This window comes from Columba livia, chromosome 5 (genome assembly GCF_036013475.1).
Source record: "Columba livia isolate bColLiv1 breed racing homer chromosome 5, bColLiv1.pat.W.v2, whole genome shotgun sequence".
Lineage (NCBI taxonomy): Eukaryota > Metazoa > Chordata > Aves > Columbiformes > Columbidae > Columba > Columba livia.
The window spans coordinates 36,966,201-36,980,215 of NC_088606.1; the positions used below are offsets into that span (position 1 = coordinate 36,966,201).

At 43.0% G+C, this 14,015-nt stretch overlaps 1 protein-coding gene across 6 annotated transcripts in view; it reads right to left on the bottom strand.

The window, feature by feature from the left end:
• Positions 1-5,457: 5,457 nt before the first annotated feature.
• Positions 5,458-14,015, bottom strand: part of ACTN1 (actinin alpha 1) — a 90,201-nt gene continuing 81,643 nt past the window's right edge. For 2 of the 6 annotated variants that reach the window (XM_065064367.1, XM_065064366.1), the window contains exons 18-22: positions 12,988-13,134; positions 11,070-11,150; positions 10,463-10,528; positions 8,794-8,952; positions 5,458-6,347 (exon numbers count right to left, since the gene is read on the bottom strand). In XM_065064367.1, coding sequence (XP_064920439.1) covers positions 6,189-6,347; positions 8,794-8,952; positions 10,463-10,528; positions 11,070-11,150; positions 12,988-13,134 — 612 coding nt within the window. In that variant the 3' untranslated portion in view covers positions 5,458-6,188. The remainder of the gene's footprint in view (positions 6,348-8,793; positions 8,953-10,462; positions 10,529-11,069; positions 11,151-12,987; positions 13,135-14,015) is intronic. The other 4 variants (XM_065064368.1, XM_065064369.1, XM_065064371.1 and 1 more) reach the window with 2 other exon arrangements.

Here is a 14,015-nt window from a genome sequence, read left to right on the forward strand (position 1 = left end):
TTTCCCCCATGTGCTTCTTCATCTGCACAGTGAGAATAAGACTAGATGTTTCCTACAGCAGTGGTGAGAGATCATGTTTTTCCAGACAGTATGAGGAGCAGGGTCACTGAGGTATTGCAATAGCTAGAGGTCCTTCTTGGTATTTTGCCTGAGTGCTTGCTAGGTCACTGGGATGTGACTGATTGACAAAGAGCAAGAAGGTGTAAACAAACTTGCAGGTAAGAGGTAAGACAGCTATGGGATGTAGTGTAGTTTCTACCAATGTATTTTCATGCATATATGTCCCAGAGATCAAAGCAGAGAACAAAACTGAGAAACTATTTCCTGACTGTTGTCTGGTGTCCGGAGACAGGGGAGGAATCCATTTTAATATTTTATTGGTGAAATGTATAGTCTATACTGGCTGCAAGTCCTCAGCAGGTAGAAACATAAGTTTTCTTCTTACATTTTCAGTGGGCTTAAATTGCTGAGATTTAAATCTACCTAAACTAGCCTTATAGAGCATCTTTCCCTGTACAAGAGCTAATCATCCATCTTTATCCCTCGCAATGGCTGTCTTCTCTACTGACTGCAGAATGCATTTTCTCAGTGCATGCTGGGGAATGCTCTGGTTACGTGTTTGTCTCAGGATATGCCCTATACTTTCTTAATCTAGGTTATTTATTATGCTAAGACTTTCCCAGCAGCTTAGAGCTAATGCAATGGATTTTAAGGGTTTACACAGTGGCAACTCTTTCAATAGCCAGAGTTACCCAGCAGTTTGATTAATTCAACAGGATTAAGCTTTCTTAGTACCTGGCTGCTACAGGGGCAGGGGGAATCTGTCCTGCCACAGCATCTGTAGTGCAAGTAATGTTGTAAAAATCATTTTCTTGTTACGATCTCAAAATCATAGCTGCCTTCTCCTTTCCTGACGAAGTAATTTTAGTTCAAGCTGTTCCTTTTCCCAGCCATTACAGTCACCTTCTTTCTTCCTCTCCCTCTCTGTTAATGGCCTGATAAATCCAGTCAGACTGATTCAGCTGGATGGATCCTCTGTAGATGTATGAATACTTCTTTGAAACCAAGTTCATTCAAGTTTGCAGACCAGTTTTCTTTCATTGTCTTCTGAGACTCCTGGCTCGGCGCCTCTGCTCCCAAACCAGATGCTGGCAGCAGTGAAGACATGCAACAGTCACAATATAGCCTTGAGAGGCTTTGGGAAATGTGATTGACATTCTGGCAGGCAACATAGAATCAGAGAATGACAGACATATTGTCTAAGACAGGCCCATACTGTCTAAGCACTGATGTGTTTTTTGCCCCTGTACTGTCAGACAGTCATACAGGGGCAGGTACTGAGATGTTAGCAGCCAAAGCAGCCGTGAAAGGAAAATGGTTAATTTTTTGGGAAAGCATTATTTCAGTTTCCATGCCTGAAAATAGTGAGTATGGCAGACTGATGAAAACAGCTTATCCCTGAATGGGAGATGTGTAGCAGATTATCCGCTTCTGTTCTTGGCAGGGGAAGGGGCAGTCACTGAGCTCCAAACAGCTGCTTCCAGAGACAAATTTCATCAGGGCTGATGTCAGGACTTGGCTAAAGAACGGCATGTTAGATGCAAAACCATGAGCCTAAAACAAAAAACTGGTTTCAAATTTCAGCATACCAACTGCTGAGGACTGTTAGACCACATGATTGCAAGATACGTCTTGTGCTGCGTATGTGTGAGTTCAATGTGTTGCAGCGTCCGTCTGAGCGCTCCTCCTCGGGGGCAGGGGAATAGGAAGGCTTTATCTACAGCCTAGAGGGAGAGACCAGGTCACATAAGATCTAGCCATTCATCAAAGGCTGTGCCACCTAAGCAGATGAAATACCAGCACATGTGCCTAAAATTTCAGACACACAAGCTGCCAAAATTTTGAACTCTGTTGAACTACACAGAAGCACAGGCAAGGCCTTTCTGGTGCTGTTAACATCTCAACTTCAACAAAGAATGCAGCGTTGTAGTGCCAGTGGAGCAACGTTAGCATGGCTGGAGCTCACACACTGCCACCAATTTGTGGTGTGAGCAGGGAAAAGCCACCTATTCTCTCTCTGTCTCATAAACCCAGGAATACTTGCACTCAGCTGGGGCTCTGTGTGAAACCTTGTCACAGGGTGCAACACTGCCACAGCTCAGCTGTCGTGGTTCAACCCGAGCTAGCAATACAACCACGATAACTGCTCGCTCACCCCCTTCCCCACCCCCTCAATAGGGGAGAGAATCAAAAGGGAAGGGAGAAACTTGGATTGAGCTAAACACAGTTTAATAAAATAACAAAATACTAATACACCACTGGTAAATATATATATAATAGAAATAAAGGATACTCAAGGCAATTCCTCACGAACATGCTAAGCAGCCAGTCCCAGGAAAGCAGCACCTGGTCCCAAAGCTGATCCCAGAGAGAGAAAAGAGAGGAAAAAGGCAGAAAAGCCCAGAGGCCTCTGCAAAACGGCAAAAGGCCGGGCTAAATGTCCCAACTGAAACTTCCCTGGCTGTGCCCCAGAGAGAGAGAGAAAGCATGATGCTAATGGGATGGAACTATCTTATTGATCAGTCTGGGTGTCAGTCAAGCTCTGGCCCCCTTCCTCGATGCCTCACACCTGTGGGCAGAGCACTCAGAGTGTCCTTGGCTCTCAGATCAGAGCAGTTAAAAACACGTGCTCTGTGTTATCTCTTGTTCTCAAACTAAGTCCAAATAATGAGCATGCTAGCTATGGAAAAGAAAGGTTTCTAAGTCCATGAAGAAAGTTAACCCATTTTCAGTCAAACTAGCACATCAGTACAAAGTTTTTGTAAAGACTTATGGAATCTCCAAGAATAAGCTTTCAGAGCACTGTCACTGGGATCATTCCAAATAATTTGGCTCCATTCTCATAGCAGTAGCAGACCTGGGCCTAAGGTGCACCTATTCTCTTTTTCCAGCTCTATTTCAAAATAACATGGGTCTTTTTGCCAGACAGCGGTCATCCAATACCCCAACAGGTATTTCCCCCCACCCCAGTATTACTGTTTCAATTTTAAGAAATGCACCAAAAAAAGTGCATCATTACAACCCACAGAAAACGTCAATTGTTTTGACAGTGCAGATGTCCTTTTCCAGGTGCAGCAAATCAAGGACAGGGCAGCTACTGTGGAAGGGGAAACAGGGTTACCAAGGCAAGGCCAATGGATGCTCTGAGGCAAACTTCCATATAGGTTATCCACTCATGCCTGTATTTATCCCCTCTGATGTTTTAGTTCTAAAACAAATAACCTATGTTACATACATTAAAATGGTAACGGAATCAGCACGCCATATCTTTGAAGAGGCCAGTGCTATTTGTAGCAACACAGTAGTGATCTAGCTGAAAATGGGCCTATAGAGGAGCTTACAAATGGATTAAATACTGCTGCAGCTGCAAGTCCTACACTACTCACAGTTCATATTGGCTCCTCCAGGGCTCTCGGTATCATGGGCTGCGACACAGGAAACTCTGCTTCAGCTCAACTCCAGCACTCGTTAACACAGCAATTACCTATGTAAATTACTTGAACTGTCTCTGCTTCAACCTTTGAAAACAAACTACAGTGAGTACAGCCTGGCTTTGTCTATGTATGAAGCTCAATGGTGTTCATTTGTGTATCCTCTGTGAACAGGTTACCCACCGAACAGGGGAACACAGACCTTGGTGTCTCCTGGAAGAAGCATGGTAGCAGACGTTAGCATCCCTTCTCCCAGACAGAGTATGCAGATACTGTCAGCTTGGGAGACATCACAACACACTGCTGTGATTTTTATTGTGTCCCACTCACAGTCAGGAATAAACCATGTACAATGCCTTCCTTGGGTTTTAGCTCTGCCCTGGAGAACAGAGGACAATGCTACCAAGAGCTGTAGGACCCTCTTGTGAATCTACATAGGAACTGTCTGCTCCTGCACTTGTTAATTCAAAACAAAAACTGCTTTTTGGGCTAGAGGCAGCAATATGTGGCTATACCTAAAAAACACTCACTCAAAACAGGTCATGAAGCACTAATGAGTATTTTTGCTACTAACTCTGTTTCCCAAGAAAATTGTGGGATGGCAGGAAATACACTGGTGACAGGAGATGGCTGGGACGGGCTAGCTGGTTCTCTTCGAATTTCAGGCACGTGCGTGCATGTGTTTACTTTCTGATTCATTGAAGGTCCCAAAGGAGTTGTTCTGAAGACTGGTTTCTTTTCAATGTCCAATATAGAGATGATCTTGATGTGTTTGGAAGAATTTATAATGTCAGAAGACGTGATATCAAAAGCAGTGAGATATTCAATGCTGAGCATGGAACAGTGGAGGAGTTTTTCATAGGTGGTTCAAGACATGGTGGTTGGTTGTTAGCACAGATCTAGTAACTAATTCTGTGCTGGTGTCCTGATTTTGTTAAAAACAAGACCGGTTCTCTTTTAGGGATTTTTCTTTCAGCTAAGTTCTTCTAGGTGGCTGTAGTTTTCTGAGTTTTAGCCTGCATATTTTTCCTAGGATGCTGCGCTCGGTGCTGATAAGAGACCAATGGAATGCTGAAGAAGCTTGTGTTTAGATTTATTACTATGGTAGCTAAGAAAGACTGATAAGTTTTCCCACGTTCCGTTGAGAGAGGGGCGTGTTTGAGGAGGGGTGGATGGAACAGGTGACTAGAACTGACCAATGGAAGTATTCCATCGCATAATCGGCATACCCCCTATATATGTGAGCGATCACGAGGGTCACGCTCTCTTCAACCATGGCCGGCATCTAGAGAGGACCCTGTCTGTCTGTCTGCCTGTGATCTGCAGGCCTCAGGCCCTGCATCCCTGCAACCAGGTTCTGGTTTGCTGCGAAGTCCTGCCCATGACTTCCAGGGGCCTGAGCTGCTGGAGCCGTCAGCTCCGCACACCCAGCTCTGCTGCTGGAGTGATGCCAACTCCACATCGAGCACTTGAGATTGGTTTTGTATATGTTGTATATATATTCTCTATTTATTAGTAGCTTTAGTAAAACCCCTTAAAACTCTCCAACTTGAAATCTAAGTCTCTCTTCCTTTCCCCGTATCTTTCTTACCATCTTTCCGATCTAAAGGAAGGGGTGGTGGCAGGTAAAGGGGATAACGGAGAGCGTCTGCCACGGTTTATTGCCGCCTTGCCTTAAACCATAACAGCTGTTTTTTAAGGAATAACAAGAATATTGTTTATAGAGAGGTGGGTGTATCAGAGATGGTTAATAACTACATAAGTCATTAATTTAAAGTGGTCATATAAAGCTGTGAAAATTTCAACATCATTTGAAAATAATTACAAGGTTAAGGGGGGAAGTTTACCTTGAAAGTATTGTAATTTCAATTAAAAACCCATTAATTTTGGATTCTCTTAATCATGTTTGTTGTTTTAACTAAATAGGTTTAAACAATTTTACTATACAAATGAATAAAGTCTAGAGTTGTTATCACAAGAAATTTTTAATATGGTTTGTGACAAGCAATATCAAAGTTATCAGCTCTCAAGCTTCATGTTCTGAAACCAGACAACTCTCAGCAACAAAAAAAGTTGTGCACTGATAAACATAGGAGGCATATTGTATTTTTAATTAAATATGAAAACATGAGCTGTGTACATTATTTTTTCCCTAGAAAACACAGCAATTTCAAAAGTTTATCATAAAATATTTTCATGAAATGAGTGAACCAGCAAACACATGCACTTGTGTGCCTTCCCCCCTCCCAAGATAAATGTGCTAAGAGACATACACAAATGTAAAAGTTAACAGAACAAGTGGCATCTTGTTGTTGTTTGGTTCTTTTGGAAAGGATGGAATGTAACATTGTGCTTGACTTTCTATGTCACAACAAAAAATATTTGGTGCAATACTTTAATATTTTCCTTTTAAGTTTCAATCTGGTGGAGAAAAATACCTTTTTCTATAATAAAATATGTCTGTTCTTTTTAAAACGTAGCTATTTTGCACAAAATAATTTTGTAAACTGTCACTTCAAGGGCAAGGTAGGTGGTGCCATGTCAATGTCCTCCTCCCCACTTAAAAAATGTGATCTGTTATCTGAAGCAAAACAGGGAAACACAAAAAAGAGCGGAGCAGAGGCTGCTTTGCAAAGAGAAAGAAGGGTGTGTTGGACGGGGGAGGGGGGAGGGAGCGTGTGGTGGGACAGAAAAAAGTTAAAGGTCACTTTCGCCATAGAGTGCCGTGGAGAAGGACATGTAGTCCAGGGCACCGGGTACAGCGTCACGGCCATTGTAGGGTGCCATTCTAGCAATGCAATATTCAGCTTGGTCAGGAGGCAGTTCCCGTCGTAATTCATCCACAGTGATGTAGTTCTGCAATGAGGACAAACGATAAGGTGATTGTTACTTTCAGAAAACTGACCTTTCATAGAGTGACAACAACACCCTGCTCCTCCAGTGCTGCAGACAACCGTCAGGGACAGGACCACAACAACTAGACTAGCACTGCACACCCATGTGTGGAGGTTTCTGCACACACACCCTGGGAGGAAATGCAGTCACTCTCCCCACCATTTGTCCAAGAAAATAGCTTTTACAACAGAGAGAGAAAGATGGTTTTCACAGGAGAGATGCTGGCATGCCTAAAGAAAAGAACTGAAGGTAAGTAAGGTGTTGGTGTAAGACTGTGGAGTTCCTGCTGAAGGAAATGGGAGGAAGCAGAAATGTCATTTCAATACTGTCCCTTACTGGCAAGAGGTAGCAGCTGCTTATGCTGCTTGGGTGTTACAATCATAGAATGGTTTGTGTTGGAAGGGACCCTCAAAAGTCATCTCGTCCAACTCCCTGCAATGAACAGGGAGTTCTTCAACTAGATCAGGTTGCTCAGAGCCCTGTCCAGCCTGGCCTTGGATGTCTCCAGGGATGGGGCACCTACCACCTCTCTGGGCAACCTGGGCCAGTGTTTCACCAACCTCACTGTAAAAAATTGCTTCCTCACATTTAGCCTGAATCTCCCCTCTCTCAGTTTTAAACCATTACCCCTTGTCCTGTCGCTACAGGCCCTGATAAAACATCTGTCCCCATCTTTCCCAGAGGGCCCTTTTAAGTACTGAAAGGTTGCAATACAGTCTGGTCTCCCTGAAGTCTTCTCCAAGCTGAACAACCCCAACTCTCTCAGCCTGTCCTCACAGCAGAGCTGTTCCAGCCCTCTGATCATCTTTGTGACCTTCTCTGGCCCCTCTCCAACAGGTCCATGTGTTTCCTGTGCTGAGGGCTCTAGGGCTGGACACAGGACTCCAGGTGGGGTCTCACCAGAGCAGAGCAGAGCAGAGGGGCAGAGTCACCTCCCTTGACTTGCTGGCCACGCTCCTTTTGATGCAGCCCATGGTACAGTTGGCCTTGCGTTCCCTCTATTCAGAGCAAGGATGGGAGCCATCCCCACTAGCTCTGGATGGTGGCACCAACGCAGGCAGCAGATAAACAAACACTTTGTATTGCTTCCACAGTTCCCCCAACAATCCTTGCCTTCCACACAGACATTTTTAATAAGCAAACAAAACCTGTGTAAATTTGGCTTCTGAAGGCTCAGTGAGCTGAGGTGGGGTAGCTTGGCTTCATTCCATGAAGTAGGTAACAGTAACTGCCTGTTTGCTAACCAGCATGTTGTATTTAGCTGACTGACTCATGGGCATTTGCAGTTGCCTGAATAATGGTTCAGGTTTCACACCATCTCTCTCCCTTTCCTGTGACTTTTTATTCTTTCCCCGCTCCCCGCCTTTCAGTTTAATGACTGGAGTGAGTAAGAGGCATTTTTCTTCATAATGAAATACTGTCTGATTCATGTGATAGTCACTAGAGTGCATTAAACACTGACAAGTATATTTAATGTACTGTACAGAGTATACAAGTTAATAAGTAATACTGTATCCAAAAGTACCTATTTATACAGCGATTAGCTTATCTGAATAATCTGGAATTTTCAGGCCTTGAAAGACAATAGGACTGGTTTCAGTCTGGCAGATGCCTAAAGGATGGATATCATGTGTTTCTATATCACAGGAAAGTTTATTAGTGAAACATGGAAATCAGTACTGAATTTTAAGGGTAACTCATTACTATCTGAGTAATGGTATCCCACATTTCAAGTGAGATCAATAAAATCATTAGCAAACAGAGAGATATATTAATATTACATGTACATATTATTTTTCAATTACGTAAAAGGTTAGTCGGCCTTGTTATACAAGAAAAATAAGATTACATAATTTTTTTATCAGCTGGTTCCACTGATGCAGCAAATTTAGAAAATGAATACTTTTACTATCAACCTATGAGTTTTCCTACTTTCAACCAATTTCTATGATTAGAAGGTGCTCTTATTGGAGATACAACATATCCTCAATGAAAATCTACTATTGATTGTATAACAACTGATAGTGACACATGTATATCTGACAAAGATCATCTCAAGTTTACAGCTCTCAGCAATTAATAGTTTGTCAAGACTAATCAAGAACCATCTGTTGAATTTGTTAGTACATTTTAAAATAACAAATTGCAACGAAGCTCTTAATTAAATATTTAAAGCATGAGTGGGCAGCATAGTTCTGACTGACAGCTGAAAAGGACTTTCAAGTGCCTTGGCAGGCTGCTCATTAACCCACACTTTAGCCTTGCACTCCCCTGCACTGCACAGTGTTCCTGTCAAAATCCCCTCCACACTAGAGAGTGCTTCCCTCAACACTTTCTCCTTGCCACAAGAGAGCAAAAGGAAAGCAGGAGCAATGCAGATGCAGGAAAGGAAGGTGTGGAGCCTCACCTTATCTCCAGCCAGGATCTTGAAGGAAGCCATAACCTGGTCAGCAGTATCTGTATCTGCTGTTTCCCGGGACATGAAGTCGATGAAGGCCTGGAACGTCACTACACCCAAGCGGTTAGGGTCAACGATGCTCATGATGCGGGCAAACTCGGCCTCTCCCTGGAGGACAAGAGCATAACATAAGCCTGGACATTTGGGCAGCAGTGGTATGAAAGTGGGGAGAAACTGTTCAGCAGCATATCTTGCAGCTAGAAAAACAAAGCCAAATAGAAACCGCTTCTGTTGTTTTTATCAGGATATTCTTTTTTAGCTTGCTGCTATGTACGAACACTTCCCACTCATTTGTCCTTCGGAATAAAATATTCTCAGCTGTGCCCTAGGTCAGCATCCAGCTCCATCTAGCTCTAGGACAATGCTCCTATCAGGGAACAATATCACACAGACTTCAAGGGAAGACACAAATTTCTCTTTAATACATGTTGTGCTAGATGTCTGTATCAATATTTGAAGATCTGCATTCTTCAAATACTTTTACTTTCATTTACTAAAAGAGAACTTTTACAGTTCTCTTCAGCTGCCAGAACAGAAACCACCAGAAGAAATGTCTCTGGGGTCTTAAATAGTATCTGGTTCATCTTAACAAGACAGGCTTTGGAAAGAAGGACTTACATATCCGGAGTGGGCTAGGGAAGAAGCATTTACAGGGAAGATCCTACAGAGAAGTTTGCTACAGAAGCCAAAACCCTGTAGTCTAGTTTTCTGCCCCCCCATCCCTTTTTTTTTCTTTCATATAAACAGAAGATCATCTGTTCTCCTCTCTGGGACTCCTTCTTCCTCAGGTAAGGACGAGAGCAGACCTGAGTCTTCTCCTGGGAACAGGCTCTTCTAACACATCTAGAACAGTCTACCTTCAAGAGTAATTAAGGTATCTAATCAAATGTTACTGTGGCTTGGCACGCTACACTGAAGAGTCTGTATTTATGCTGGGCTGATAAGATGAATGAACACTGCTTTGCCTGACATCAGGAGCAGAGGTACTGAGAGCATAGCTGAATGTTTTTGCACTATGCTCTTCTGCCCTTTGATGACCATCAGTCTTTGGTGAAGTTCTTCCTGTTAGTTATTGTGCCTCTCAAGGTGCCACAGGTTCCTGTTCTGAATGTGTAGGTAACTCTGGTATGAGAAAAGCTACAGGGAATATGACTGGACCTTGAACTTACATGTACAAGAAGAGAGATGTTAAACAAATGGTAGGAATGAGAGGAACAGTCTTGGACTGTATTCAGAAATCAGGTTGTGTCTACTTCCAGATGAGCTCCACTGATAGTTAGGGCTGGGAGGCTGTTGGGAGGCTGTGTGCTGTGCAGAGTGCAGGTACCAACACAAGCAAGTTTATTGTTTCTTCCACTTGTAGCTACATAGTTTGATAAATGTAATTCTTATTTGAAATAAATAGGAATTAGACAATTATTTCCATTTTTTTATCTTCAGCTACTGCTGTGAGACAAGAATTTTACATGTACAACTAATACTAGATTTAACATCCATTGATGATAAATTCTGGAAAATACAGCTGTATTTACCTTGATTCATGACACATTCTCTCTTTATTTTTGAAGGTGCCTACAAGAATCACTTTAAACAGGAGTGACAGAGGGTTCTACATTACCATAGTGTAACCCATGGAGATAAGGCAGGCTCGGAAATCTTCACAATCCATCATACCAGTCTTCTTCTACAGGGATTGACGCAAAGATGGAAAAAGCCAAGAAAAAAAAGGGAGACCAATCCAGGGAGAAATGAACCCACAGGAGACATTACAAAGAATGATTTTCAGCAGGGAAGAAATGGACGGAAGGATATAAAGGACAATGAAGAACAATAGAGGAAAGGTAATTTATGAAATCATGAAGAAGCAAAGGTGGTTTTGGACATGGAACAATTTACACACACGGAACATATTGATGATAAAAAAAATGAAGATATCAAGTGAGACAGATTGAGGAATGAACAAGAAAAGAAGCATTAAGTGACACAGAAGTAAATAGAATAGTTTGAAGACATAGAAGAAATTCTCCCAAGACAAACAATTAGGGAATTAAGAAAGGATACCAAAGCACATTTAGAGAGGAAGTGGTATAGGAAAGTGATGTATATATAGTCAAACACAAGAACAGCAATGACAGATGGATTAAGACAAACAAGAAAAGAAAGGAAAAAACTGTTATTTTTTCACAGTTTAACATCTGTCTGTGTTCACCATTAGCATTCAGTACCTGTGCATCGTTTCCAATATCGTAACCCAAGCTGATGAGACAGGCTTTGAATTCCTCAGGGCCAAGTGTGCCGGAGTGGTCCTGGTTATGCGGTGTGCGAGGCAGCAGGACATGCAGTGCCAGTGGGGTGATGGTGTGGGGCAGAAGGAAGGGAGACACAGAGGAGATCAAAGGGAGGTGGAAGGACAACAAACAGGTGCACCATGCAGTGGGTGAGGAGAGAGGGAGAGGAAGAATGACATGCAGATAGAAAGACAGGGAAGAAAAATAAAAAGTGCACAACATTAGATATCACAATGACATTTCAGGATGTGCTAAAAATGCTCTTGGAACAGTTCCTTCTCAGAGCGCTCATCACATCTTGAGAGCATTTGAATGACAAAAACAGTCAATGCTCAGAAGCCTCAAGATTTCCATCTCCCAAGTGAATTACTTGCATCATTGCTTGTTATCCATGGTGCCAGAAGCCCTGTGCTTTACTAGTAACCTGGAGTGCAGGTAAGCAGGCAGAGGCAGTGGGAAGCATTGCCTTAATCTTCTAGTCAAACATCTCACTAAAGGAGTAGGTGAGGGCACATATGTTTGGCAACACACCCAAGGAAGCTTAGCTGTCAGGGCATCCCAGGAACAGACTAGGAAAACCAGCTGAAGCTCAGGGGAGCAGTGTTATGGCTGTATTTAAGACCTGCGCATGAGGTGGAGCTTTGACTGCTAGGCCTATTTCAAGTGCTCAGCTCTGCAAACAGCATTGCTGTAAAGCGCAGCTCAACACGGTTTGCAGCTGCTCTTCCCTTTGCTCGCTTCCCCGGTGTTTGGATGTACCCATCAAACTGTACACGAGCTACCACAGGAACTGAGAATACCATCCACCCTGCAGAACTTTACCTCAAGACAACCCCCAAGCACTGAAGAGCCCCTGCCTGCCGCCACCATCTCTGGCCAGATCAAGGAAGCTACAGACAGGATGGTGGGGCCAACTCCAAGTGACTTTTCTCAAAAAAACAGCTTTTAAAGTCAGCATTAAGCCTTCATAAATCAAATACACAGTTGAAGATGGGAAACTCACATTCACTCTGCATTATCATTCAGAGTGCTAAGAAAAGTAATGGTTTTTGTTTCTCTCAGGCAGATAAAGAAGGGCTGAAATAGCCTCAAAGTGTTGCTGATCTCTGAGGGCAGGCTTGCAGCCCTTTTCTCTGCAGACCTTTCAAACAGTGTGACTGCTGCAGCAAGCGGTGGAGAGCCACCAACATTTGCATCACCGACTTAGTGTCTCTGCAGGCTGCTCATGGGTTTCCAGATGACATTGAAGGGGTTGATAATAGAGCTGCTTTCAGGCTTGGGCTGCTGTCTCTGCTTCCCTGTATGACACCTTTGTGATTCAGATTGTAGAAGGAAGAGCTGCAGACAGGCTGGCAAATTGAGGGGAGGAGAATTTCCTTTAAGAAATTCCTTTCTTATTGCACTTATTAGTGCCTTGGCATGTATTCCCACAGTAAGGCAAGGCAGGCTTTATGTCAGAGTTTAGTGCAATGCTGTGGTGTGTATAGATCATTTTGTTCGCTCCATATAAGAGCAATACTGGTTTCTTCAATTCAGGTTTATGTGAGGGTATATCAGAGTAGAGGACAGCTGCTCCAAAGAATTTAATAAATCAAGATAATTTGCTCTCTGGAGAAGATGGGGCAAATGTCTGATTTCCTAAACAAGCCTTCAAATTTTTCCATACTTTGGCTTTATCAAGAAACTTCGCAGTTTCCTGTGAAGGTGTATTTCTCCTCCCAGCCTAATGATCACTTAGCAGTCTTCACAGGAATGACTGCTCCAAGGAGTGGTGTCTTTAAGAATGAAATGTCTTCTCTTGATCTAGTTTTATCGTAGCGACTGCTTGTTTTTGCTGCAGCCAGCACTGACTTACCCTGTCAAAATGGTTGAAAGAAGCTCGGAACTCATTCATCTGTTCCTGGCTGATTCCTTTGGCATCACGGGTCAGAATCTGATTTTCCACTTCGTTGATGGTTCTAGCAATTGTTGTTAGTAACTGCTCCCACCCAACTCGGATATGCTGAAAAAAGAGGACAGGACAATTTTTAAACTGAAAAGTAGCTCTTCTGCCTCTGAAGCCAGTGGGTTGAATGAGCTACTTGTTACAAATTAAATGATCCTGGTGGCCAAGTCACTAGAAGTCCATTTGTTCAGAAAAACTTCCTTCTCATCTGCAGCATAGGCAAATCAGGTGTTTAAAATCTGAATTTTGACTGAAAAAAATATTGAGGAGGCCAATTCCTGATCTTAAGAAGATCTTGATTCTGTTGCAAAGTCCCTTTGTCTTGTCAAGGCAAAATATTAGGGGCCTTTAACACAAATGATAATCAAACCCAGTGCTTCTAGGACTTAGTTGGGCAGAAAACTGCCCTTACCAAGAAAATAAACAAACCACAGCCCTTGGAAGACACTGGTGCTCCACAGACTCTGCTGTTGCTTAACGGAGCGCTGGCCAGAAACCAAAAGACAAGTTTCAAAGCCTGTCTGTGTTCTGCTGGACCCACGTCGAACTCAGATTGCTTCCAAGAAACCTCATGTCAACGGAAAGCCAGACTCTGATTTTAAAAAGCTTTTGTTGGACTCTTTTCTTCTACCAGGCTTTGGCAGTTCAAAATCACCAGCACTCCTCTGGTCTTTCTAATCCCAGCTAAAACGCTGCCACAATCTGATGGCAGGAGAAACGAAACCAGCCGATTTTTCAAGCAATACTGTTGATCTCATTCAGGTTATTTCTACTGTCTATATTTGGAAGTACATTGGAATGGGTTGGCATAAAGTACAGCAAGGCAAAAAAGAATTTCAGTGACATGTTGTTGCACGCTTGGCCACGTTGTCAAGCTCTGCATTTTCCTGAGAACCACAACATGTTGCCAGAGTTAGATGTGGCTGACGTTAACCAGC